Below are 26,590 nucleotides of genomic sequence, written 5' to 3' on the forward strand. Positions count from 1 at the left end.
ACTTTTTAGAAAAGTCAGAAAAACCTGACTTTTTATAACTTTTCCAAAAATGACTTTTGTCTCTCAAAAACATAAACAAAACACCCCCTGTTACATGGCACAATCGGATAAATTTCACAGACATCAGAAATTAGACACGCCAGGAAGAAATCTGTTTTTAGGACAAAATAAATGTTATGCATTAAAAAAAAAAAAAAATCTGTAAACCAATGCAGCCCACGTCTCTCTCTCTCCTACGCCTCTATCCCTCTTTTGGACCTTGTGAAATCAACTTTCCCCTATTGAAGTGGTGCAGGAAATCCTTTTCCTCTGAACCTAATTGGTGTTATGCTGAAAGAGTGAAAGAGATTGAGATGGTTGTTTGTCCTTGGACTAAACCCACAGCAACCTTAAAACATCGTCCTCCCACCATTGTTGGACCAAAACATCACCACCTCACCTCCTTTCCCCTCCTTCTCATTGAATTACTGTCAGGAAACGAAGAGGAAATCAAGAGCAGTCGAGGACTGCCACCCTTATACCACATGTGACCACCGTGAACCACCCTCAAACACCCTACCTTCACGTCCTTTCTTTTTCTTCTGTTAACTCCCTTCCTTCTTACACTGTCAAGCACAACCACCACCAAGGAAGGGTGTTGTTGTTGTTGTAGTTGTGCCATTCAGCACCACCATAGGCCGCCACCAGCCTCCACCATTTATGTTTCCCGTGGGCTGCCAACGCTAAACACAACACCCCACCACCCGCCTACAACGCCGACCCATTCCGCCGTCACCACCCGATGCCACCTAGGCCGCTGCTACTGTGAAGAATCCAACCACCGTCAGCCACTGATTTCGATCACCATCGACTTCTCCTTCCTCCCTTGTGTAATTCCCGTCGAGTGTAAGCCAAAACGAAGCAGCAGAAGGCCGCCGGAGCAGCCTCCTGCCACTACAGTCACCAACCTCTTGATGCCACCACCATCTTCTGCCATTGGTAAGCCACTGCTACTCCCTCTTTTTATTCTTGCGTCGAGCCCCATCGTCGATTACAACAGAGGCCAAGAGACCCAGCAAATGGGTTTTGTTTTTGTTCCATGCTCGAACCGTAAACGCGAGGGAAGGAAACGGAATGGTCTCGTGTTCTTCGTTTTCTTTCTTCCCGCTCACGATCTGAAGGATGAACCAGGAAGCCAATTAATGTGCAAACATTGATTCATTTCATTTAAAATAAACCCTAAAGCATGTTGAAATTACGAGTTCAGACCCCCATTGCAAAATAGTTCACAACCAAGTCAAACTGCCAATTAAATTAAACAGAATTGGTCCCTCCACCATAAGCCCTAACAAATTTAGTCCTGAAACTCAAATCAGTTTGAAATATGCACATTTAGCCCCTGGTTTTGAGAATATTTTTCAAAATCAGTCCCTGAAGTATGATTTTTGCAAAATTAACCCCTAGAGTTTATTTATTTTAACAAAGACCACCCTATACTTATTAATTAATACCAAAATTTACCCTTTTGGTTTTATTAGGTAATTTAAATATACCCGGTGGTTCGTTTTAAGAACGAGGAACGTCACGTAACAAAACTCACGATAAGATCTACACCTCGAGCCTCGTTCACGCTTCAAGTGTGAGTGTTACGGCCCCTTTTTAATGTTTTATTATTATTATTATTATTATTATTATTATTATTTTGGGGGGGGGAGGGGGGGGGATACATGTGAAATATATATAAATATATTTACCGGTTATGAAATGTGTTTATAAACATGCTAAATCTATATATCGGTTATCGAATACGCATATAAAAATAATATATCTAGTTTTAATGCTTGTTATTGTTAAAATAATATATTATAAACCGATTTCTTACGATATGCATGCGTTTAAAAACATTATTAACCTTGCGAATAATTTATTTTCACTTATATCAAGCATGCACAAACATATGTTTTAATTATTTACGTACGAATTATAACACTTATATCTTGGAAACCTTTCGTGCATGTGAAGAAACATATTTTCTATTTAAGCAATTGACATACATTTTTACGGATTTATCGAACTTATTCGGTTTTTATAGTGAAACTTTACCGTATAACCGTTAATCCTAGGAGCGAGATACATATGTATAGATCTATACGGGTTGACACCCCCACCTGCGGTTGCTAGCTACAACCTCGTCTGATCAATCGAAGCGGGTGATAATTATCTTTAGTATAACTACGCCGTCTAATGAAGCGTTGTGCAAGGATTATAACTGGTCACATAGCTCGGTTATAGGACTCACTATAGGCATTAACCGGACTCTTTAACTAGAAACCATGGATTTGGTTTCCCTGTTTATCAAGCATTTTAAGTATGAACTTACTTATGGTTTAACTCTTTATCAAGCATTATCAGTATGGATTACTTATGGTTTATCAATTTACCAAACATTTCAAGTATGGATTTACTTATGGTTTAACTCTTTATCAAGCATTTTCAGTATGGATTACGTATGGTCTATCTATTTACCAAACATTTTAAGTATGGATTTACTTATGGTTTAACTCTCAGTCAAGCATTTTCAGTATGGATTACTTAAGGTTTATCTATTATTCGAACATTTTAAGTATGAAATACTTATGGTTTATCTCTTTAACAAACATTTCAATCACGAATTTACTTAGGATTTCTTTCTTTATCAAGCATGATTTTAACCACAAAAGAAATATTTTCTAGACTTATAAAGTATCATTACTGCGGTTAGCAGAAAACCTGTAACTCTCACCAACCTTGTGTTGACCCTCAAATCACATGTATTCTCAGGAAATCAGTGAACCAGCCTTTAACAGAAGATTTGTTCATGGATTTTCGGGCAATCTAGTCTCATTTAGTTTTTGTTATGTCAGCCTACTTGTTAACACGAATTTATGAACCTATTAATATATGTATGAACCTTGTATTCGAAATTTAAACTTGAATGTAACTGCTATGTTGTTATTGTTGTAACTTGTGATGTATATTCAATTTGCTTGGGATCCATGAACTAAGTCGCACAGCCCGGCGTATTCCGCCGCCTCGATCGGGGGTGTGACAACATGAGGGGGTACACAAAGCAATTGAGGAGGTACGTATATAATTTTCTTTTTTACTTTTAAGGGAATCTGATTTTACGGAATCAGTCCCTATAGTTTTAATAACTTGCTAACTTCTAATTCTTTTTTTTAAATACACACTTCTATCCTTTTTTAAACTGAAACATTAATTTGCAGAAAGGTCCTTGTGGTATGACCGCTTGTTAATGTTTATTTTCTTACATTTAAAACCACCAATTTAGTAAAAGACAGACACCAAAAGTGAGAAGTTTCGAAACTTTGGTGGCAAATTTCGAAAACACCTAAAGCATATTACTCATAAGGTTACTGAGAATTAATATATTATATAAATTTACTATTATCTTATAGTCTATGACGTTGATGTCCAATTAAAATGAATATTCGACATGTTATAAGGTTTCAGGGATTGGGCACGTCAAACAACTTGACATGTAAAGATGAAGCTTTCTTACCATGACAAACATCACTCCAATTCTTTGGTATGGAGCTAGGGATGAGATTTAGAACCGTAAAATCGGATCGGAACCAGAATCGGACTGGAACCGGAACCGTTAGAACTAGAATATGTAGAACCGGTCCGGGTCTCGGGTTTAAAGAATGACTTTATCTGGGTTTCGGGTAATTCGGGTTTTGGGTCCTTCGGGTCCGGGTAAATCGGGTTTAAGAACCGGAACCGATTTTAGGGGCCGAAACCAGTTTCTATGAAAAGTTTCAAACATGCATATCTCATTCGTTTGAAGTTGGATTGACATGAGTTTTTTTTTCCAAAACGTAGTTTATAGTTTGTACATGATTTTAGACTATAATTTTGTCATTTTTGAGTTAATATTAATTGACTTACAGTCCTTCAAAGTCAGAATATCAAAACTGGACATTTTATGTTTTTCAGATTTTTTTTTGTATTATGTGAATGTTTTAAAACATGAATATCTAATTCGTTTGAAGTCGAAATAACATGCGGTTTTTTCCAAAGTGTAGTATAGAGCTTGTACATGATTTTATACTATAATGTTTTCATTTTTGATTTAATATTCATTGACTTACAGTCCCTCAAAGTAGGGATATCAAAGTTGGATATTTTATGTTTTTCAGATTTTTTTTTTGTATTATGTGAATGTTTTAAAACATGAATATCTAATTCGTTTGAAGTCGAAATAACATGCGGTTTTTTTCCAAAGTGTAGTCTAGAGTTTGAACATGATTTTAGACTATAATTTTGTCATTTTTCGTTTCATATTCATTGACTTATAATACCCCAAAGTCGGGATATCAAAGCTGTAAATTTTCTGTTTTTTAGCTTTATTTGTATATTTTGTGAAAATTTAAAAATGCATATCTAGTTCGTTTGAAGTCAGATTATCATGAGGTTTTTTGCAACGTGTAGCTTAGAGTTAATACTCTATTTTAGGGTCTTGGACACTATTTAAGCTCCTTGTCTCATAACCTAACCCTAATATCTTCAGCCTCCACCCCTCTAAACCCTAGAAATTTTCATATATCATCCATGGTGGCATTTTGAGCTTATGGAGTCCATTTTTGGGGTGTTTGATCCATTTTCAAGAAGATGGAGTTTGATGCAAAGGTGGGAATCAAGGAGAAGCTTATGGATCTGGCTTTTAGGACTCATTCTCAGCTTGATGAAGGTATAAAGCTTTGAACTTGATCATTCATCTCTTAGATCTACCATTTTTGGGTTTTGGTTCCTTTTTGGTCCCAAGCATGAAGCTTTATGGTTCAAATTCGATTCTTAGACTTAGGGTTGCCATCCTTGATGCTATTTGAGTCCCTAAGGCAGAAAGTTGCCATCTTGAAGGTCTTAATGGGTTCATTCATGGGTTAGGGTCACTTTTATGGAAGTAGAATGCCATTTTTGTAGTTTGGGGCATGCAAAGTCACCAAATCAGTGACTTTATGGGTTTAGATGTTAAGTATAGCCCAAATCCGTGATTTGGACTGGTGGGATCAGGTATTAAGCACTTAATGGATTTTGGGCTGGAGCTGTTTGTACCCTGGGCGTACTGCCCATTTGTCCAGTATGCTAAGCGTACAGAAGAGGTACGTTGGGCGTACGCTCCCAGGAGGACTTGGGCCTTAGTGGACTTCGGACCTTTGGGCCCTAACGGTTTTGGGCCTGAATTTGCGGTTTGTTGGGTCTGAATGTATCTTGGGCCAATATTGTAATAGTTGGGCCTATTGGGGCTTTGTGGCCCAATATAGAAATGGATTTCACATTGTGGGCCTCGGTTTGGGTCAATTCTTGGCTTAAGTCGTTGGGGGCCTTCGTGGGCCAATTGGGGTCAGGATTATTGACTACGGAGAATATTGGGCTTTAATATAAGGTCCATTAGAAAGGTCTGGGCCCAATTTGGAAAATTAGGGCATTGATGGTTTTATGGACGTTATAGTGTTGGGCTTTTGTTTTGGGTTTGGGCCTTAGTTTTGGATCATATTGGGCTAGGGGTAGAATGGTCATTTTACCCCATGCATGGATTAGGGATTATGGTATGGGACCCAATTGCTAATTGGTTATATTGATTGGTAGTGACAGCTTGGGAAGCTGGCGGGGCAACAACTAAGGAATTCATGCGGGAAGCTTCTGCAGTGCGAGGTGAGTCTTCTCACCATACCAATGGGTCTAAGGCACCAAGGCCGACCCATCTTATGATAGTTGGTATACTTGTTGTGTAGAGTTGTGTGGCATATTTATGCAGTGATACGTGGTAGAGATAGCCTTTGTGGCTAGCGGTAGAGATAGCCTTTGGGGCTAACGGTAGAGATAGCCATTGCGGCTAACGGTAGAGATAGCCTTTGTGGCTAATGGTAGAGATAGCTTGATAGCTAATTGATATGTATTATGTGGTAGAGATAGCTTTTATAGCTAATATGATTTGTGTTATGTGGATTGTGTGTGGGGTATGCTCTTGGGGACTCACTAAGCTTTGTGCTTACGGTTTACCGTTTTGGTTTCAGGTATCAACGTTTTGGAAAAGAAGAGCTCGGATTGATCGCAATGAACACACCTATGATTTCCACAATGATTGATTTTGGGATAAACTCTGATAAATGATTTACTTAACGATGATTTGGAATGTATGAAATAAATGGTATCAATGTTTTAGCTATATTAAAAACGAAATTTTTACCCTTGATTTTTGGGCCGTTACAATAATTTTGTCATTTTTGGTTTAATATTCAATAAATTACAGTCCCCCGAAGTTGGGATATCAAAGTTGAAAATTTTCAAAGTTCAACCACCAAGTCATTACCAAAAAATTCTGGATTTCCCGGGTTTTCCGGTTCTAGACCCACTTTACCTGGTTCCACCCGACCCACTTTAATGTTTTCGGGTTTTCCGGTTCTAGACCCACTTTACCCGATATCTTACCTAGAACTGAACTGGAACCGGATCCTATATACCGGTATGGTTTCCGGTCCTACAAAATCCTGTTAATTGGTTTCCAGATTTTCCGGGTCCGGGTCTATCGGTCCGGGTTTGGACCCACTCTCATCCCTACATGGAGCATATAGTTGCCGAATTCAACACCCCTTTACTATTTTCTTTCTCTTCTTTTTTCCCAACCCAATTAACTGTTTAATTTTCAATTCTTTCTTTTTTAATTTCTTCTTTCAATTTCTAATCATATATATATATATATATATATATATATATATATATATATATATATATATATATATATATATATATATATATATATACACACACACCTTAATAAGCATTTAGCCTCAAATGCTGAATTTTAAGAGGTACAACCCCTTATGCGATTTGTACAATGAAATTATGCATTCAAAAATATATAAACCTCATCTGGTCAACAGGTTATTGATTATGCAGGTTTTGAATAAGTCTCCTCTCTCATCTTCAAATTGAATTGGTCAAAGACGAACTGATATTCATCAAAGTTCGGCTAGTTGAATAAGTCAAGAACTTTATATAACATTAGCGCACACCCACCTGCAACCAAAAAGCTTTTTTTCTCTCCCATGTCTTCTTTCTTTCGATTAAACATTGGAATCCTTTAAAATAAAATCGATGTCATTGTTTTTGAATCATGATGTGTATTAATAATTATTTGTTATTTTTGTTACAGATGACAACGAAATCTACCTCCGGTGAAGAAGCAACAACAGGTAAAAGGATCCGATGACTGTGGGGAAGCTACCAAACTGGTTCAAAACTTGTGTCTCTTCTCCGTATCTTTTTTCGCGATCCACCATCAATACCATGCATACACCACCATCAACCGAGAACAACAACCGCCACAATCAACCTTCAGCCACCATCGACGATATCACCCGACTCAAGCCCCCATACATAGAAGATTTCCTTTAATTCCCTTTTCATACTCATAACCCCCTTAAGGGTCAACTTTGGTCAAAGTTAAAGTCAAGGTCAACATCCTGGTCAAAGTCAACATTCTGGTCAAAGTCAACATTCTAGGTTGACTCAACTCGCCGAGTTCCATAAATCATAAACCCTGAAATCGCTACCCAACTCGTCGAGTTTTTCATGAACTCGTTGAGTTTCTCCTATCACAGAATCGGGACTTTCCAACCTCACTCGTCGAGTCCATCCTGAACTCGTCGAGTCTTTCCTTTTTCAGAATCGGGGCACTTCGACCCAACTCGTCAAGTTCCTCTCTGAACTCGTCGAGTTCTTCAGTCTGTTAATCTTTCTTAATGAACTAAGTTACTAATCTTCAGATCTAAGATCCATACTTCAGATATAGACTGGAAGTGTCCTTAGAAGGGTAAAGTTTCCAACTTTACCCGTTAATACCCTTCCTTAAGATATATAGCTCAAACCCTAACTCCAAAAGGTCTAGATCTTGATCCAAAAGCCATCTATACTTCAAGATAGGGTGTATAAAACGAGATCTGGACCTTAGAGACTAGATGAACACGTAAAGTCTCTGACTTTCTCTCCATGCATGGCCTTTTATAGCTTAAAAGGCCAAAATGACATCCTAAAGCTTGCATGGGACTTCAATGGCCATACAGTTTGCACCTTTATGACATGAAAGCCCTTCAAAGTCCTAGATCTGGAAGTATACTCACTTGGGAAGTTCATTTCCCAAGGACCATGCTACTTGGACCAAAATCCCATAAAAGTGATAAGAAAGAGGTCTAATCATACTATAGGCAAGATAAGAGCTTTATACCTCTGATGAACCAGGAATGAAGTTACTCTTCTGGATCTACTCTTCTCCAACACTTCCTTGCTCCTTCTTCAAGTATCTTCTTCTTCAAACCACAAAGAATGCATCAAGAATGGCTCAAAACTCTCAAAAGTGTATTAGGGTTTCATGGCTAGGGTTTGGGATGATGGAGGCTGTAAATGAGGCCAACCTTTTGAGGTTAAGGTGTTTAAATAGGGTGCAAAACCCTGAAAATTAGGGTTTCATTCTGCCAGTCCTACTCGTCGAGTTAAGGCTTTAACCTCGTCGAGTAGACATCCCATCCCGCGTCTAATTTCCGTCCCTACTCGACGAGTTTGGGGTCTCCAACTCGTCGAGTTTCTATACAAAACCAATAAATTTTGAATTAAATACATACCAGTGACCGGACGTTACACAAGAAGTACTAGTCTCTTCCAGACTTTCTTTCCAAATAAGAGGAGTAAATGCTATTCCAGTGTCCAATTTCTTCACAAAAGAAACAAGATCCATCTATGTGGGCTTTAGTAGATTTCTCGGGCTTAAAGGTGTTCAGTGCATAAAACATGGGCCTCCTGGATCACACAAGGTGATTCTTTTAGCCTTGCACTATTCCAATGTTTAAACTAGATTTAAATAAAATATCACGATATTTATTGGAATTTTGTTTGACCTGTTATATCATCAGATATATGTTTAATTTATCCAAGACTTGCTAGAAGTCATGAATAGCTATTCCTAGCATGATGTTAGAAGCATCTTTAGCATCAAATTGATGCCTTTACTAGGTATCATGTTCAGGTTTAATTGATCAAAGCAAATAGTTTAAGACTAGGACCTTTAAGTGTATACAATTTCATATCTCTCACGAGATTGTCTCTTAAGACATGAACCCATTCATTGAAGTTGTATCTAGTGAATGTTGTTGTTTCATTAAGTCATTAAAAAAAATGACAATTCATGATAATGAGAATGGATTATTTAACTACAAAATTTTAACAAAATTCATTTAGTATTTTCAATATTTAATCTTCAATAATTAATACCCTTTTAGTTTCCAATAACATTAATTGTCAAAGTGTAGGATCCAAGTTGCAAAACAAATAAATGGTTAGATATCCTTTATCCCATCCATCTGAATTCAACCCGGTAGATATCAATCATCAATTATATATTGCTATATAATTCCTAGATTTATGGGATCTCTAATAACAAATTTAATTAGACATGTTTGATCCCATCTATGCCTCATATTTCTCTTGCTTAGGTATCCTTTATCACAAAAGATTTCGATCAAATCATCCAACTTGAAAAACTTGTGTAATCGGCCTATAACTTCGTTATAGAAATCGCAAAGACACCTCAGCCATCAAAAGACAACACTGAGCGGTTAGATATCATTTATCCCACTAGTGCATACAAGAGATGTGTGAGTGTCCTTCAAAAGGATTGCATAGATTTGAGGTTTGTAAAAAGGGTCTTTATATGTTTTATAATTCTAGTTTAAAAACATATGATATCATGGTTATTACATGCATATAATAAACCATTGTATCAATTTTCAAAAGAAAATCACTTTTAAAGGTTCTATATAAAAAACTAGTTTTTTATATAATTTGACGCGATTCAATTTTAATAACCGGTATTAATTTTGAGTGCATTTGAGCCTTATACCTTTAATAAAACTTCATTTTATTACTTATATATTTGGAGTTTATATAAGTTACAAAAATCACCATTTTAAAACTTATAATGGAGTATTTCAAAATTTACCGTTATTAATCATTTTATAAAACCGAGTTTTATTTTTAAAATAATAACTTGTTACATCTTATGTCCAATTTTGAAAAACCCAAACTGCATATGATGCTTATTTTGTCCAAAATTATTTTAGCATGTGAAAAACTAATTTATCAACCACACATAATAATTGCATAAAATAAACAGCACAAACATGCATAAAAAGATATGTGCATAAACATAGCCAACTAATGACATTTTTTGTGAGCCAACACAAAAAATGCCAAGTCCATTCCTAAAGGGACATTTAAGGGGACCAAAAAACTTCTTGTAATGGTGTTGAAGAAGCTCCCACTTGAGTAAACACCAATTGCTTGCAAATGATTAGAAAAACATCTTGAAGGCTAAAACTCAGCAACTGTCGCTAAAAGTTCAACAACCCTTTGTAAACAACATTAGTGACAGTTTTCAGAAAATGTCACTGAAAATCCTGCACACCTTTTAGATTCGAAAATTACTCTTTTGTCTTCAAAAAATGGTTCAAACTTCATTTCTTGTTACATTTTTGTACAAATAAATTATTTCTAAAAACTAATCTATTTCTTTACAAAAATAAACAAGAAAAAACTAATCTATTTAATTATTACATACCATATGAATAAATAAATTATTGCAACCATTTAATAATAAAAACAACAAACACAACAACACAACAATCATAATGGTCCTTGGCTAGTTTATGCACATAATATACATCAACATACACACAAAACAACATTTGTTTTTCAAAGACAACTTTAAATTACAAAAGATGCATTAAACTTTTGTCACATAAAATACAAAATATAAAGTTGTCATAGAAAATATGTATGAACTTATTTTTTTATACAAAAACAAGTTATCCATATTCTCTAAAAACTAAGATTTCCAAAAATAAAATAATAATAATAATAATAATAATAAATAATCTAACCAAACTTGCAAGGTGGCTGTGATACCAATTGTTGGGTCTTAGTTCAAAAATAGTTTCATAAACTAGAAAAATATGGCAACGGAAGACTTAAAACTTGAACATAACATAACATTTTATACCCACCAATGATCTCCTTGCAAGTTATAGAAAGATAAAATACCAACCATAGAAAGGATGAATAAATAACAACCTTTGTTGTTTTTTGGATCCTCTTGGGATGCTTGGAAGTTGATGAAGGAGATGGAACCTTTGAGACACCAACACTGACTCAACTTGATGTAGATGCTAGTCCATCAACTCTTAGTCCCTTAAGCTTTAAGTTCATAACGAATATGAACTTAAGGAGGACATGTAAAAGCAAGTAACTTCAAGAAATGATGAATAAAAGAGAGAGTAACCTCCTCTAAGGAGGTTATGGTTTAAGTAAGGAAGAAGGAAGCCACCAATTCAAGAGTGGAAGCCTCATATTTATATTGTCTTAAAGTGAAATTTTTAACCATTAGGTCATTCCACTTTAGACAAGCATGTCCCTAAAGCTTTCATGTCTCTCATGCATGCACCATGCTTCATTTCTTTTGAATAAACAAATTGGAAAGCCATCCCTCCTTTTGACCAACTCATTTTCGGCCATCATGGAGAAAAAGAGAAGAATAAGTTTATATTTTATAAACACAAAGTTTATAAGATATAAACTTTGTCTTTTGCTAAAAGACAAAAAGCTTACCTAGTCCAAAATGTTGTACGTGCCTTCTTAATTCATACATTATGAAATAATATGTTATATTACTTGCTAATGAAAATTATTATTTCCATGAAATAAATAATTTCCAATTTAATTATAAGAGTTTTATTGAATATTTATTAAAATCAAATTCTAATAATTAATCAATTATATCAAGTTGTTGTTAGTGTGACCCATTAATATCATATGTTAATTAGCAATATCACTTTAATATGACTCTTGAACATATTAGACCTTTCATATATATATATATATATATATATATATATATATATATATATAATAATAATAATAATAATAATAATAATAATAATAATAATAATAATAATAATAATAATAATAATAATAATAATAAATTGTTAAAAAAAAGAAAAAAAGAAAGAAAGGGTAATTTGGTCTTTTTTATGGACCAAGGACCAACAGTGTGATTTTCACAAACCACAAGGATGTAACCTATCAAATTTTAAACTTAAGGAGCAAAACTGAGAATTCGACCAAACCACAGGGACCATTTCTGTAACTTACTCTTTTTTTGCACATTTAGTTCTTAATATTTTTTTGTTGCAAAATAAATCCTTGTTGTTTTTTAACACATTCAATACTTATGACCGGTTTTTTTAGGTTTTTACTCACAACATCCTATGCGGGACAATTATCAATAAGGTGTTCGTGGATGTTAATGTTTATGGTCACTGCTGCCTCGACTACTTGGTTGCTTAGTTCTTGTGGTTTGGCTTAGGTCTTGTGTTATGAACGTCAAAACTTCTTCAAACGATCACATATTTTAACGATCTTTATATCTACACATTTGTATTTAAGTCTACTACAATTTTTATTTAGATTACTTCCGTTAAAAAGTAATACATTTTTACTTACAATCTTTATATCCAGGTGTTCTTTACGAATGTATGTATAAATGTTTTTTTATTTATAAAATCGTAATTAAAAATATCTTGTATTTTAACGGGAATAATCTAAACGAAAATTGTGGTAGACTCAAATACGAACGTGTGGATATAAAGATCGTTAAAATCCGTGATCGTATAAAAAGTTATAATGTTCAGAACACAAGACCTAAGTCAAACCATAAGAACTAAGCAACCAAACAGTCGATGTCATGGTGATCATAAACATGAACAACCCCAAACACCTTATTAATGATTGTTCCGCATAATATGTCGTGAAAAAAACCAGTCATAAGTATTGAATGTTTACAAAAACAACAAACACTTATATTTTTTATATATATATATATATATATATATATATATATATATATATATATATATAGGAATAAATGTGTAAAAAAATATTAAGACTAAATGTGTACAAAATGAGAAATATATTACCTTTTTAAGTTATTTTTTTCGACTTACTTGAAGTAGCCAGTCATAAGGACTAAATGTGTACAGTTAAACAAGTTGAAGGGGTATATGTGCACGAAAAGAAAAAAACTCAATGACCAAATATATATACAAATCGAAAAATATATTATCATTTTAAATCATTATCTCTCTAACAAATAAAGGTAACACTTAGATGAAAGACAAATGTGAGAACATGACACTATTCCATTTAACCCAAGGCATCTTATGGTTGCTTGTGCTGTTATTTCGTTTGTAGGTTAACTAGTTGTGAGACCCGTATATTATACGTGTTGATTAAAGCATAATGTTAAATTTGAGCGATTAAATGAGAAGTTTATTTTAATTTGAAATATGAAATAAGTGAAAATTATGAAAAAAAAACATGGAGAAAATAAATTAATTAAAATTATGTGTTTAATTATCAGACCTGTGTAGTAAACGAATTATTATAACAAAATGTTAAATACAAAAGTTTAAAATGTAAATTTATTTGAAATTGAAATTGAAATTTCAAATTTGAAATTAATAGTAATTATGGTAGATTTAATTTATGGAAACTAAATTAATGATATATTGAAAATGAATAATGAAATAAATGACAAGTGAAAAATAAATATATCTTAAAATTATGACAAAGTTAAATGTGGCCAATTGAATGAAAGAATGATAAGTGGCAATAACATTTTCATTTATTAAGGTAGATTTATTATTAGGGTAGATTTTATGACGTATGATTAGTCATGTAAATATAATAATAAATATGTAGAGGATATGTTTGTTTGGCTGAATCTGTTGTTTATGATACTATTATTTAATACCTATGACCATTTGTAGATTCACATACGTAATTAGCGTAATAAAAATATATTTTATCCTTTGATTTATTCTGTTTCTATTTCACAACATGGCATTGATATGTTTCCTTAATTCCTTAATTTCTTTCACCATTTAGCCTTTTTTTCTTCTATAACACAAAGCTATCTTGATAAGTCGGAAGCATATAAGTTAGAATATTATATATCTCGTACTTATTCAATGAAGTCGAGATGGCCGAGTTGGTCTAAGGCGCCAGATTAAGGTTCTGGTCCGAAAGGGCGTGGGTTCAAATCCCACTCTCGACAAATGTAACTTTTTCATTTTTTAACTTCAATAGCAAATTGCAAATTCTAATGAAAGCCTGTTACTTATTCAGGTGCGTCCAACTTATCGACCGCTTTCAAAGGGATAATGACTTAAAAGGGTAATATATTTTTTCGATTTGTAAATATTTGGTCACTGAGTTTTTTTTTCGTCCACATTTACCCCTTAAACTTGTTAAACCGTATATATTCAGTCCTTATGACCGGCTACTACAGGTTACCCGGTAAAAATGACTTAAAGGGTAATATATTTCTCACTTTGTACACATTTAGTCCTTAATATTTTTGTACACATTTAGTCCTTTTTTTTTTTTTGCAAAATAAGTCATTTTTTTTGTACTCATTCAGTACTTATGAATGATTTTTTAGTTTTTTCTCACGAAATCTTATGTGTGACATTCATTAATGAGGTGTATGAGGCTTTTGATGCTTATATCCATCGCGATCTCGACTATTTGATTGTTTAGGTCATGTATTCTGAACGTCATAACTTCTTCATATGATCTCGGATTTTAACGATCTTTATATCCATGCGTTCGTATTTTAGTCTACTACAACTTTCATTTAGATTACTCCCATTAAAAAATAATATATTTTTACTTACGATTTTTATATCCATACGCGGTGGCGGATTTAGTATGGTCCCGGTGTTGCACCGACAACACCTGTTTTTTCTGTTCGCAGTGGAAAATTTTTCGCATTTTTTTTTACGTTTATACCTATTTTCCATGTATCGGCAAGACCTATTTCATCTCGGCAACACGTACTATGTATTACTGCGTCTTCCCCTGTCCATACGTTTTTTATGAATGCATGTTAATAACTAAATATGTACAAAAATATTAAGGACTAAATGTGTACAAAATGAAAAATATATTACCCTATCAAGTCATTTTTCCCGGATAACCTGGAGTAACAGGTCATAAGGACTAAATGTGTACAGTTTAACAAGTTTAAGGGGTAAATGTGGACGAAAAAAAACTCAGTGACCAAATGTGTACAAAATGAATAATATGTTACCCTTTTAAGTCATTATCCAGCTTTCAAATGCAAATGTTCAGCTAAAACAGCACACATATTTTAAAATGTTATTTTTTAAAAGATTTTTAGCATGAAAGATGTATAAGTAAGTGGTGTAGAACAAAATTTAATGAAATTAATACAACAAAGAACAAACTAAACCCCAATAACTAATTTTGTAATGACGTTTTGATTTTTTTGAAACAAAGGCAGCCATGGGGATGGGGATGCTTCAACCTCGGGTTTTCCCATATAAATGCTGGTAGACAACCTTAGTTCGACGCACCAGTATCATACTTAAAACAACCGCTATGACACACAATGCAGACATGATAATATAAGTCGTACAAAAGCATACCGAGCCCTCGCACTTCAAAGGCTCATCCCCAACAAAAAGCTTATTAAAACGTTGATTCCTGTGTTGAGCTTGCTTCTCTGCTTCCCTGTCATATATAGAACTGGCAAGGACGCCAGAGAAGACTAGTGAACCGGCAGGGTTGGCTAGTGTCATAAAATTGTATAAAGCACCAAACTTTTTCAACCCAAAAAGCTCAGATGTAGCGGCGGGGACAACAGCCCAATGGGCTCCATAGCCTACACCAATTAACAATGTACCAATGTACATTGCACCGGGCCAACCCATGGCAAAGAATAAATGACCAATCGCCATCACCGCCTGTGCAACCGCCATGGCTACAGGTCGTGGATAAGCATACTCCCTCACCACGATCTCTGAGAAATACCCCCCACCAACACGACCTAAAAAGTTCCAGATGCTGATCATGGAAACAAATATGTGGGGTTTCTCATACCCCAAAGACTGACTCATTTGACCTAAATTATCAATCACGGTCAACCCAGAACCAGACCCTAGTAATAGCGACCAGAAGATTAGCCAGAAGTCTGCTTTCACCAGAGCCTGTGTGAGGGTGAAGTCTTCCCCTCTATGTGGTCCTCTTCTTCTCTTGACCATAACAGCTCCTCTTGCAGCTGCTTGTGCTAACTTTGTTTGTAGTTGAGCAAGTCTTTTTTGTCTCTCTGAAGCAGGAAGCAGGTCGACCTCTTGAGGCTTTTCGTCTTCCAGTTCGCTAAATATAAAATCGTTAGGATCTGGTTCGGATTCGGGTTTTGCAGGTTCATTATTGGTTCTTGGTGAGGCTAGAAGAGATTCTTCTTTTGGGTCGAGTGGGTCACGGGAAAGCGTCATTTGTATTGGGATCATGATTGGTGCGATTACCAGCAAGAACAAAACCAGAGTGAAAATTCGAACTATGGTCTGGTTCAGATCTAATAAATCCTCCACAAGCATAACCCCCATGAGATACGCAGCTAAAATGAGGCATACACAATAAATAAACGAGAAACTTGATCCATCCAGTGATCGGAGTTGTTTGTGGCCTCCGACTGGGCGGACGATAAACATAAGAGATATAACCACCATGGATGGTCCAACTGCAACCATGAATATGAGTGAGGCGCGATCAGGCCAATTGATGGATGCGTATATCTGAGTCAAAATTGCACCACCCAACCCTGCAAATCCCTTTAGTATTCCGACGACTGGTCCACGGCTTCTCGGGAAGTTTTGAACGCATGCCACTAGTGCCACTGTGTTGAAGTAGGTCTCGCCATTGGTTCCGACAAATATGAGAATGCACATCTGCATGCATGCATGCATATAATTAAACATCATTTTCAAGAGTAGCATATATCAATCGAGCGAAAATGCATAGCAAATTAGCAATATGCATGGTTTTAAACGATTCCGTTTTTATTTTTTTTATTTTTGGGGTACAAAACCGATACTTACAACCCATAACGGTAACGTTGGTACTCTGTGGGTGGCGATGAGCCAGACCCAACCATAACCAATGAAGTTCTTAATGGCGCCAACAAGAAGGGCAGCCCATAAGGGCAATATCTCCGACAGAGTTCCGGCCAAAAACCCAACACTATCCCCGAGATCTTTAGCAACACCCAACCTTGCGACCTGCCTTTGATTGTAGTTTAAGGAGCTCTTAATCACCGGGGATAAACTTCCGAACAAGTATCCGATGCCGGCGCATGATTGTACCCACATTGCCACCACAAATACAAGCCATCGGTTGTTGAAGAACATAACCATGAATTCCTTAACCTTAGCCATTGTGGATGATTTGAAAAAACGAAAGATTGGTTCATCTGTTTGGATTTGAAAGATGTATTTAGAGGTATATGAATTGAAGCATATGGTTTTGTTTTTGCCTGTGATCACCGTTTCTTTTTCATACGGAGTAGGATTTTTGGGATTTTTGGTTTAATGGGGGCTGAGCGTAGAATCTGGTGGAGCGATAATATAGCCGACGATATTTGGAAATCTAAATTCTGTGAGTTCCAAATCTATTGTGTATTAAACTATCAAGCTTCACATAACATGATAATATTGCGATTTTCGTTTAGATGTTAATTAATAACGCTTTAAATAGTTAACTAATGAAATTACTTTTGTTAGATATTGTGTAAACTTAAAAACCCATTCAAACTCTAGCCCAGCCGTATCCGGTGTTCCCCTCCCTTCTTGATGTCGAGGTTCAAGTCTCATTGTGGACATAGATGAAATAATTTAGGAATAGTTTAGTATATATTTGTATTTGTTGTAAAAAAAAAAATTCAAACCATTCAATTTCATAGATATCCATGAAAATTTCCATATCCGATTATAGATATTTACAAATTTATGTATATTAATGTTTTGTAATAACTAATAGTGGGAATATGGGATAATCACGAAAATTATTAAATTACCACTTTACTAGTTACATGCAACAAGTTGATCATTATTTTAACAAATGGCCAAATTGACCCATATATTCGAAACTTGGCGGATTTGAAATTCATTAGAAGTTTAAAACTCCAATACTCCATGGTTGTATATTAAAGGGTTAAGCATTTTCAAAACTGTTACTTAATTTCAAAACTCATTATTTTAACAAACTCCCGTCTATTTTGTCCTCTACTGTACGCAACACATACATTTGGTGTTTGCGGGGGGTAGAGCGTTGATCCGTTGATTTTGACTTTGACCGTTGAGTTTTTTTAACCATCTTGACTTTGGTAAGATTTTGATGAATTTGAGTATTTGATTAAGGATTGGTCTCGGATTGGTATTAGGTGGTTTGTGTTAGGTGTTTCGTTTGCGGGGACTGCTGTCAAGTTTTTGCTGCTTGATTCTGTGACATCCTCAAATTCACGGTCATTTTAAAATTTTTATTTATTCTTATTTTAAAATAAGAGCAACATTTTAAAGAAAAGTGTTGCAGAATTTGTTCCCAGAAAAAACATGATAAATATGTTATCAAAGCATTTCCTAAGAAATGCATTTTATTCATTTTAAAACTTTGGGATGTCATCGTCAATACAGAAACATAAACATAAACAAACCTTACATTCATTTACACTAGTGATCTACATTTCCTTAATCTCTCGGTGTAATGTAGCTTCATATCGACACCTGTGATACAAATAAACTGAGTGGGTCAGGTTGGGAAACCTAGTGAGTACATAAAGTTTTCAACCCACAATAATATAGTTATTATGTTTCATCATCAAACAATTAACCCATTTACCCATCCCCATTATCTTCTTTATTCTTAAGTATCTTCTCTATGAATCATCTACTCCTCATTATTTATTCCTAAGGATTGTCCTAAGGAATAGGCACGAAGTCCATCGTCGCCACGGTATATTTATGTAACGCCCCGATTTTTCAGGTATTGTTTAAATAAGATTTTTGGGTTAAGCTCTACTCGACGAGTTAGTTGACCTACTCGTCGAGTAGCAGCGGGGTGGGATCGCGTGTTAAGTGACCTACTCGACGAGTCCATATTGGGACTCGGCGAGTAGGAGCTGGCAGAAGAAACCCTAAATCCCGGGGTTTGCACCCCTATTTAAAGGAACCTCAGCCTCCTTTGCCCTCTTTATAGTCTTTGAGAGCCCCTTAAAATCCTAATACGTGTGTGTGCCCATTGTGTGTTTAAAGCTTGAAGATAGGATCTTTGGAGGGAGAAGGCTTGGAGGAGAAGGAGATTGGAGCAAGTAGGGTGTGGGAATCAACTCTTATCTCAGTTATCATCTTCTGGAGGTAACCAAATCACTTTTTTCTTGTGAATCTCTTCTATTGGTTGAGTTTTAGGGTTTTTGGTGAGACATTAAGTTGGAAAGATGAGCTATGAGCTAGATCTGAGATTGTAACTTCAGATCTGGACCCTCCTTGGATTCTATAAGCATAAAGTTACAGTCTTGGTCATGATTGAGGTCCCTTTTGAGCATAAAGTTCCATTAAGAACTTAAAATAGGCATTTAGAGCCTTTATAGCCATGCATGCACATAAAGTTTGCAACTTTACGTGATAAGCGTGATCTAGAAGCCTGGATCTGTGATTTGGAGCCGCTGCATGGCTCAAAACAAGTATGTATGGAAAAGGGACTTAATGGACTCGGCGAGTCGCAAGGTTGACTCGGCGAGTCACAAGAAGATGGCCGTGGACTCGACGAGTTGGATGAACAACTCGGCGAGTCCGATGAAGATTACCATAAGAATCGACGAGTTGAAGAACAACTCGGCGAGTCGGATGAGTTTTCCCTAGGAGATGTATGCGTATGTATCCGTCGAGTTGCAAGGAGGGAACTCGACGGGTGGCCTTAAAGTTTGAACGAGAGTCGAAGGAACTCGACGAGTCACCCCGATGACTCGGCGAGTGGGATGTGCTTCGAGGAACTCGGCGAGTAGCCGAGGGTACTCGGCGAGTTGGGGTCAACATGGACTGTTGACCTTGACTGAGGACTTTGACTTTGATCAGGGGTTGACTAGTGGGTTATGGAGTACCTTATAAGGTTAAGGACTTATGAGTATAATGAACCATGATTATAGGTGGTGGAGCCTGTGTCAAGTGATCCGAGAGTTGGAGTTTACCTTTCGAGTCGACATCTGCGAGGTGAGTTATCCTCACTATATCGATAGGGTCTACGGCACCAAGGCCGACCCTTTAGTTGTTATTGTTATGATATGCTACATGTGGATTTGATCTGCTAGATCGGAATCAAGGTAGACAATATGTTATGCTTTTATGATCCGTAAGGATTGGTATGTTAGTGACCTGCTAGGTCGGTACTCTAGTTACGAGAGAATTCTATGGTTGATGATCAGTGTGACAGATATGTTTGATGTTTGTATATGTCCGTATGTGATAGTTATGCGAACGTGGTTATTTATTTGTTGGTTGGGTTGAGGCGGTCCTGCTTTGTGTTGAAGGGCAACAAACCCTATGAGCGGTCCGGGGAGGCTGCAGGCCCACGAGGCGAACCAGTCATGCCGAAGGCTCGGGATAGTTTCAGATAGACTGTATGCCCAGTAGGGCGGTCCAGTCAGGCCGTTGGCCCAGTATGCATGTTGATTGATTGATTGATTGATTGGTTGACTGATTGTTACTGACATGGTATTGTCAGTGTGGTATTGGTATTTTAGGGGTAGCTCACTAAGCCCTCGAGCTTACAGTTTTCAGTTTATTGTTTCAGGTACTTCAGGAGATCGTGGCAAGGCGAAGGCGTGACCGTACCGCTCCTCATCCTTATGTTATGATCTGTTTATGGGACACTCTGATGGATATTGATTTGAAAACATTTTGTAAACAATACTATTTGACTTTCATTTATGGTTGAAAAAGTTTAAATTTGGCGTAAAATTTTTGGATGTGACAATTTAACAAACACTAAATCCATAGTCGTCAGGGTTTATATAACAGACACTAAGTCCATAGTCGCCAGGGTTTATCTTGTTTATTGACAGTATTATTTTCGAGAGTCTACTCGCAATACATGTCAATGGGTTTTTAGAGTACACCGGGTGAACGTCTCGTTCACAACACCTACAGGTTGCGAGCCTGCTAGTGTTCCATTGGACTGTCTAGAATAGTCCGTGGTTGTCATCCATACTCTGCTAGATGACGGGGCCAACGCTTGGGTAAAGGTGTGACATCCCCATTTTCACGGCCAGAAAAGACCGATTTGTTTATGCTTTGTTTTATAAAATCAGAGTAATCCTTTGATTAAAAGAGTTGCGGAATTTGTTCCCAAAACAAAATATGATAATAATTTATCAAAACATTTCTTAAAGAAATGTATTTTCATTAAATAACAAAATCTCGGGGTGTCATGTTCCGATACAGACCAAAAGCATAAACAGTACTAAATAGACCTTACAACAGTTATTTACAACTATTGGTCTATATCCAAAATATCTTGATAAGTCATCCAACTTATGCACTGGTGTCACTACCTATAATACAAAGAAAAACTGAGTGCGTCAGGCTTGGGAGCCTGGTGAGCATATAAGGTTTTCAACCCACAATAATATAATTATTATATTCAATCATCAAACAATCAACCTAATTACCCATCCCCATTGTTTCATTTAATTCTTAAGAATTTACCCTAAGAATCAATCATCCTTCACTCATTCAATCGTAAGGATTATCCTAAGGAATATGCACGAAGTCCATCGCTGCCCGAGATTCATACAACAGACACTAAGTCCATAGCTGCCAAGGTTCATCCATACGGTACTAAATCCATAGCTACCAACGTACATCTATACAGTACTAAATCCATAGCTACCAACGTACATCTATACAATACTAAATCCATAGCTACCAATGTTCTCTATTAGGCACAGCTATCAATATTATCCTTTAGGCGCAACTGCCAGGATTGTGTTGTTCTCAACCAGACGCAACTGTCAATATCATCTACTAGGCGCAGATGCCAATATTATCCTTTAGGCGCAGCTGCCAAGATTATGTTGTATCTATTAGGTACAGCTGCCAATATTATCCATTAGGCGCAGCTGCCGGGATATTTAGATTACAACTGGTGAACACGTAAATCAAAAACACCTAAGGGTTACGGCGCAACTGCCAATATTCATCTATATTATATTTCATCCCTCATTATTTATCTACCCATGTTCTACCCAACATATTCGTAGATATAAAAATCCATATACAGTTTAAATCATTTAAAACATGTATAAAATATTCATTCAACATCCATCTCAAATAAACAAACAATATAAGTCTACACATAGGACGTATTTTATACAAAATACTTCATATCTATGTGTAAGATGAAAGTGACTATACACTCACTTGATAAGACGATGATCGGACAGCACTACGGCTCTTAAAGTAATATTCTTCGATGAAACCGAAATGTTTTCTCAGAAACCGGACTTCTCGCGGGCATAGCTTTGGCTTGAAAACTCTTTTTCTCGGGATCTTCGGGGCTTCGGGACTTGTTTCGGGTGTCGGGATGATATCGGGACTTCGGGGGGGGGGGGGGGGGGGGCTAAAAGTAGGCTTAATGATGAGAAAAGTAGGAGAGAGGTTGAGAAATTAGCAACCAAAACTGGGTGCCTTCGATTTCTATTTATAGGGCTGAATTTCGCTATTCACGTCGTGAACCAGGCTTGTTCACGTCCTGAACTTGGTCGTCATCAGGTGTGTAGTCGCGACATCAGTCTGTCAGGCTCTGAAGGTGTTAATCACTGAGTTCACTTCGTGAACTCTATGTTCACGTCGTGAGTTCTGACATAGGTTGAAGTTCGTGCCCTGAACTTCGGAAATTCATATCTTTCGCATACGAGCTCCGTTTTCGACGTTCTTTATATACACGTGTAGGTGAGATTATGCTCTACAACGTTCATTTAAACTCCGTCGGCTAATTTTGATTTCATTTTTAATATTATATTTTTAGTAGGCCGGGACATGAAAAGTATGTTATAAATTCATAACTTCTTCATCTGACGTCCTTTTTCATCTGTATTTTTACCGTTGCACTACTATTAAGGAGATCTTCGATTCTTGTTTAGATTGTTTCGGCTAAAAAACACTCGATCTAAATATCGAGTTTTGGGCTGCATATTGCTAAGCTGAAACTTAGAAAAATCATAACTTCCCCATACGAAGTCAGATTTGGACGTTCCTTTAATGCACGCTCTCGGTTTAACGTATTCTACAACTTTCGTTTAGATCGCTAAGGCTAAAAATTGCTCTATCGTAAATTCACTATTTACGTCCTACAGCGTCGTGCCGAATCTGTCGCGAAACTTCGACAGGTCATAACTTCTTCGTTATAACTCGGATTTCGGCGTTCTTTATATGTACGAAAACCTTGTGAAATATACTACAAATTGGTTAAGATTATTTATTCTAAACACTCTTCCATCAAAAGTCATTTTTGACGCTTATCGTCTCTAAATTGACTAGCCCGGATCTACGAGCGTTACAAAAGACTTCTCTCCTTTTTCACCTCTCACCCTCATCTCATGATCTATTTCACCTTTCATTTCATTATCCAACTCATCTTTCATCTACCCATCTTTACCCCTTGTAATTTATAGGTATAAAATACGTATACAGTTTAAATCATTTAAAACATGTATAATAGTGTTCATCCAGCATAGATAACAAGTATATAGATAATATGCACACATAGCACGTAATTTATATAAAATACTTCATATCTATGTGTAAGATGAAAATAGCTATGCACTCACTTGTTAAAGTGATGATTCCAAACTCGGGCAGCGCTTCACTTTTAACGATTCTATTTTCCTTCGACGAAACCTAGCATTATTATCGCTAAGTTTTAGTCTAATCTTTATTGCGACTAATTATTGGTCTAGATTCGTCATTAACTCAAAGTCTACTTCATGATTTATCAAGTAAGGAACAACCAGGTATGATCATATCGGAGGTAGGGTCCGTTTGGTATACGAAGTATACTGTTTGGAAATCCCACTTTAAACACCTCACTAAATCACAGCTTAGACATCATCCCCGTAAGTAGATCAATCAGTATAACGACTTTGAATCACTGATAAATTTTATTTATAGGTTCATAATAACGATATTATAAGCTATATTTAAAGTAGGGTAGCATAACTTACTTAGCTAGGAGCCGGGCCTGCAGGGGCAGAACTTCGTCACTGAATCTTTCTAAAAAAGATTCTTACAGCGCTTTAACGCTCACCTTACTATACTAAAAACTACAGAAAGAGAAGTCGAATCACGAGGGACCAAAATGCTAGGGGGATAAGAAGAGAAAGAACCTTGAATCAAGAGAATGATGCAAGAAATATGAGAGCCTAGAGGCTCTTATTTATAGTAATTGAATTTTCAAAAACCACCCTCTATATTTACTTAAATGACTAAACACCCATTTATAATACTATTTTAAATAGATTTAATGATATTTGTACTAAACTAATATCGAAAGTACTCAACACTAGTCTTATCACGACCGCATCGTCGATACCTTTCTAATGATATATACATATGTATATATATGTAGACGTATATATGATTTACACTTTATTTTAATACGTAAATGTGCGATTAAAAATTATAACTCATTCATACAAACTTTGTTTTTGACGTTCTTTATATCCACACGTAGCTATCGACGAGATCTACAACTTTCGTTTAGACTCCGTTGGCTAATTTTGAATTTATATTTTTGTCTATATTTTTATAAAATTAAATAATTTTGCTAAAATCATAACTCTCTCGTATGGACTCCGTTTTTTGCATTCCTTTTCTCAAAATTTCTATTTTAAGGAGTACTACGATTTTCATTTTGGTCGCATTAGCTAAAAGTCAACCATTCTCTTCGTAGTTTTTTACGTCATACATTCGTTGTGCGCGACTGACTTTTATATCTTATAAAGCATATCTAATTCACACAGATTCGGATTTCGACAAAATTTATATTTTCGGGATCAGTTACAATTGTTAACCCTAACTATTACTTTGGTTAAGATTATTTATCCTAGATAATAAAAAAAATCATTTTTAACGCTTATTATATCTTAATTGACTAGCCCGAATCTGCGGGTGTTACAATTATCTCTCCCTTAGGATGATTACGTCCCGATATCATAAAAAACAAACAGGGCTTGTATAATGACTCTGTTCATTTCCTTTCCATCCTAGGTGGTAATCATAACTCTTATGTCCTTTCAAATGAGTATCTAACTCTAGGACTCCTTAGACTGCTGGCAGTGTGCAATCTTGCACCCGCTCTTTATCCTATGTTGGACTTTCAATCTTAACCTTCGAGTTACAAACTCAATCCTTATTGGAGACTCCTGCTCTTTCTTAAACAGACTTAAATTAAGATAAGTTCTTTACTTCGATTACTGTAACATACCGATGGGACATGTTCTAATGAGATCTTGTCATATGATGCAATGCTTAGACTCAGGTCTTTTAGAGTCAAATTCCAGAACGGAATATACCTTCCTTCATGATCTAACGTGATATAATTACATTCTAGCATGTAGCACTAGCTTCTTACCTTAACAATAGTTGTGATACTTCTATTGATCGCTTCGATTATCTTTCACTTCAATCTTCTGACTTAAGTCAAATGCTACATCGATCTTGGTACTTTGAACCACGTAACATATTCATCTTAGTCGGAATAGATTTGATATGACCATTATGGTCGGATTAACAATCATCTTCTTAGTCATTACCGAAACGATGGTAACGATAGACATGAACAAAACAGAATCAATTACTAGTGCCTTGGTAACCTTGTGACTTTCCCTGATCCAAGCGTGAGGCCTGTGCTTCCGGTAGTATAGGCCTCTATTACCATTCACACCTACTCATACTCGTACCAATTATTACCTCGCAGTTTTCCAAGTCACCATACAAGAATTTCACATAATCATTTAACACATCAGATAACAAAATCAAGGTTTTATATTATTTCTTGAAACGGTTACATAGATGTTCAAGTTCAACCTATACTATGCCTCTAATAGGCTACACCACGTGATACTATCCACGTGGTTACTTCATAGATCCTTATTCCTGATCCCTTGCATTGCCACCTACTTCGTCAAGGATCATTTGGAATGCTCTTGCCTTTGGCTTTAGCATATTTACTGATTCATTTTTCTTCGGGCAATCTTTTGACATATGCCCCTTGTCCCTACCTCCGCAACATAACCACTTGTTGGACGTACAGTCATTAGCGTAATGCCTAGTCTTCCCATACTTGAAACAAGTCACTCCTTCGTAGCATCTCCCATAGTGCTCCAGTGGCACATTTGGTTGTGTAGCTCCTTTCCTCTTTGGGCAATCTTGCTTGAAGTGCCCTTCCTCATTACATTTGTAACACACCCTTTTGTCGAATGTACACTCATTGGCGTAATGCCCAGACTTTCCACACTTGAAACAAGTCACCTCCTTACCGCATTTTCTAGAGTGTTTCTTTTTGCACTTCTCGCACCATCTTGCTT

General features: G+C 36.1%; 1 protein-coding gene, 1 long non-coding RNA gene and 1 other non-coding gene across 3 annotated transcripts; 2 read left to right on the plus strand and 1 right to left on the minus strand.

Moving 5' to 3' along the window:
• The first annotated feature begins 219 nt into the window (after nt 1-219).
• LOC145103802 (uncharacterized) lies at nt 220-6,225 on the plus strand. The gene is made up of 4 exons (XR_013706881.1): nt 220-978; nt 1,518-1,618; nt 2,800-3,100; nt 6,060-6,225. It is a non-coding gene; the product is annotated as an uncharacterized LOC145103802 (long non-coding RNA).
• A 7,900-nt stretch (nt 6,226-14,125) lies between these two features.
• TRNAL-AAG (transfer RNA leucine (anticodon AAG)) lies at nt 14,126-14,206 on the plus strand. Its single transcript has one exon. It is a non-coding gene; the product is annotated as a tRNA-Leu (tRNA).
• A 1,144-nt stretch (nt 14,207-15,350) lies between these two features.
• Nucleotides 15,351-17,424, minus strand: LOC145103803 (protein NUCLEAR FUSION DEFECTIVE 4-like). The gene is made up of 2 exons (XM_079041064.1): nt 17,055-17,424; nt 15,351-16,904 (listed from the first exon to the last, which is right to left on the minus strand). Exons 1-2 carry the CDS (start codon nt 17,388-17,390, stop codon nt 15,477-15,479), a joined length of 1,764 nt encoding a protein of 587 aa, XP_078897190.1. The 5' UTR covers nt 17,391-17,424; the 3' UTR covers nt 15,351-15,476.
• Nucleotides 17,425-26,590: the final 9,166 nt, after the last annotated feature.

This window comes from Lactuca virosa, chromosome 4 (genome assembly GCF_052849685.1).
Source record: "Lactuca virosa cultivar CGN04683 chromosome 4, Lactuca_virosa_CGN04683_v6, whole genome shotgun sequence".
In the NCBI taxonomy this organism is placed as follows: Eukaryota; Viridiplantae; Streptophyta; class Magnoliopsida; order Asterales; family Asteraceae; genus Lactuca; species Lactuca virosa.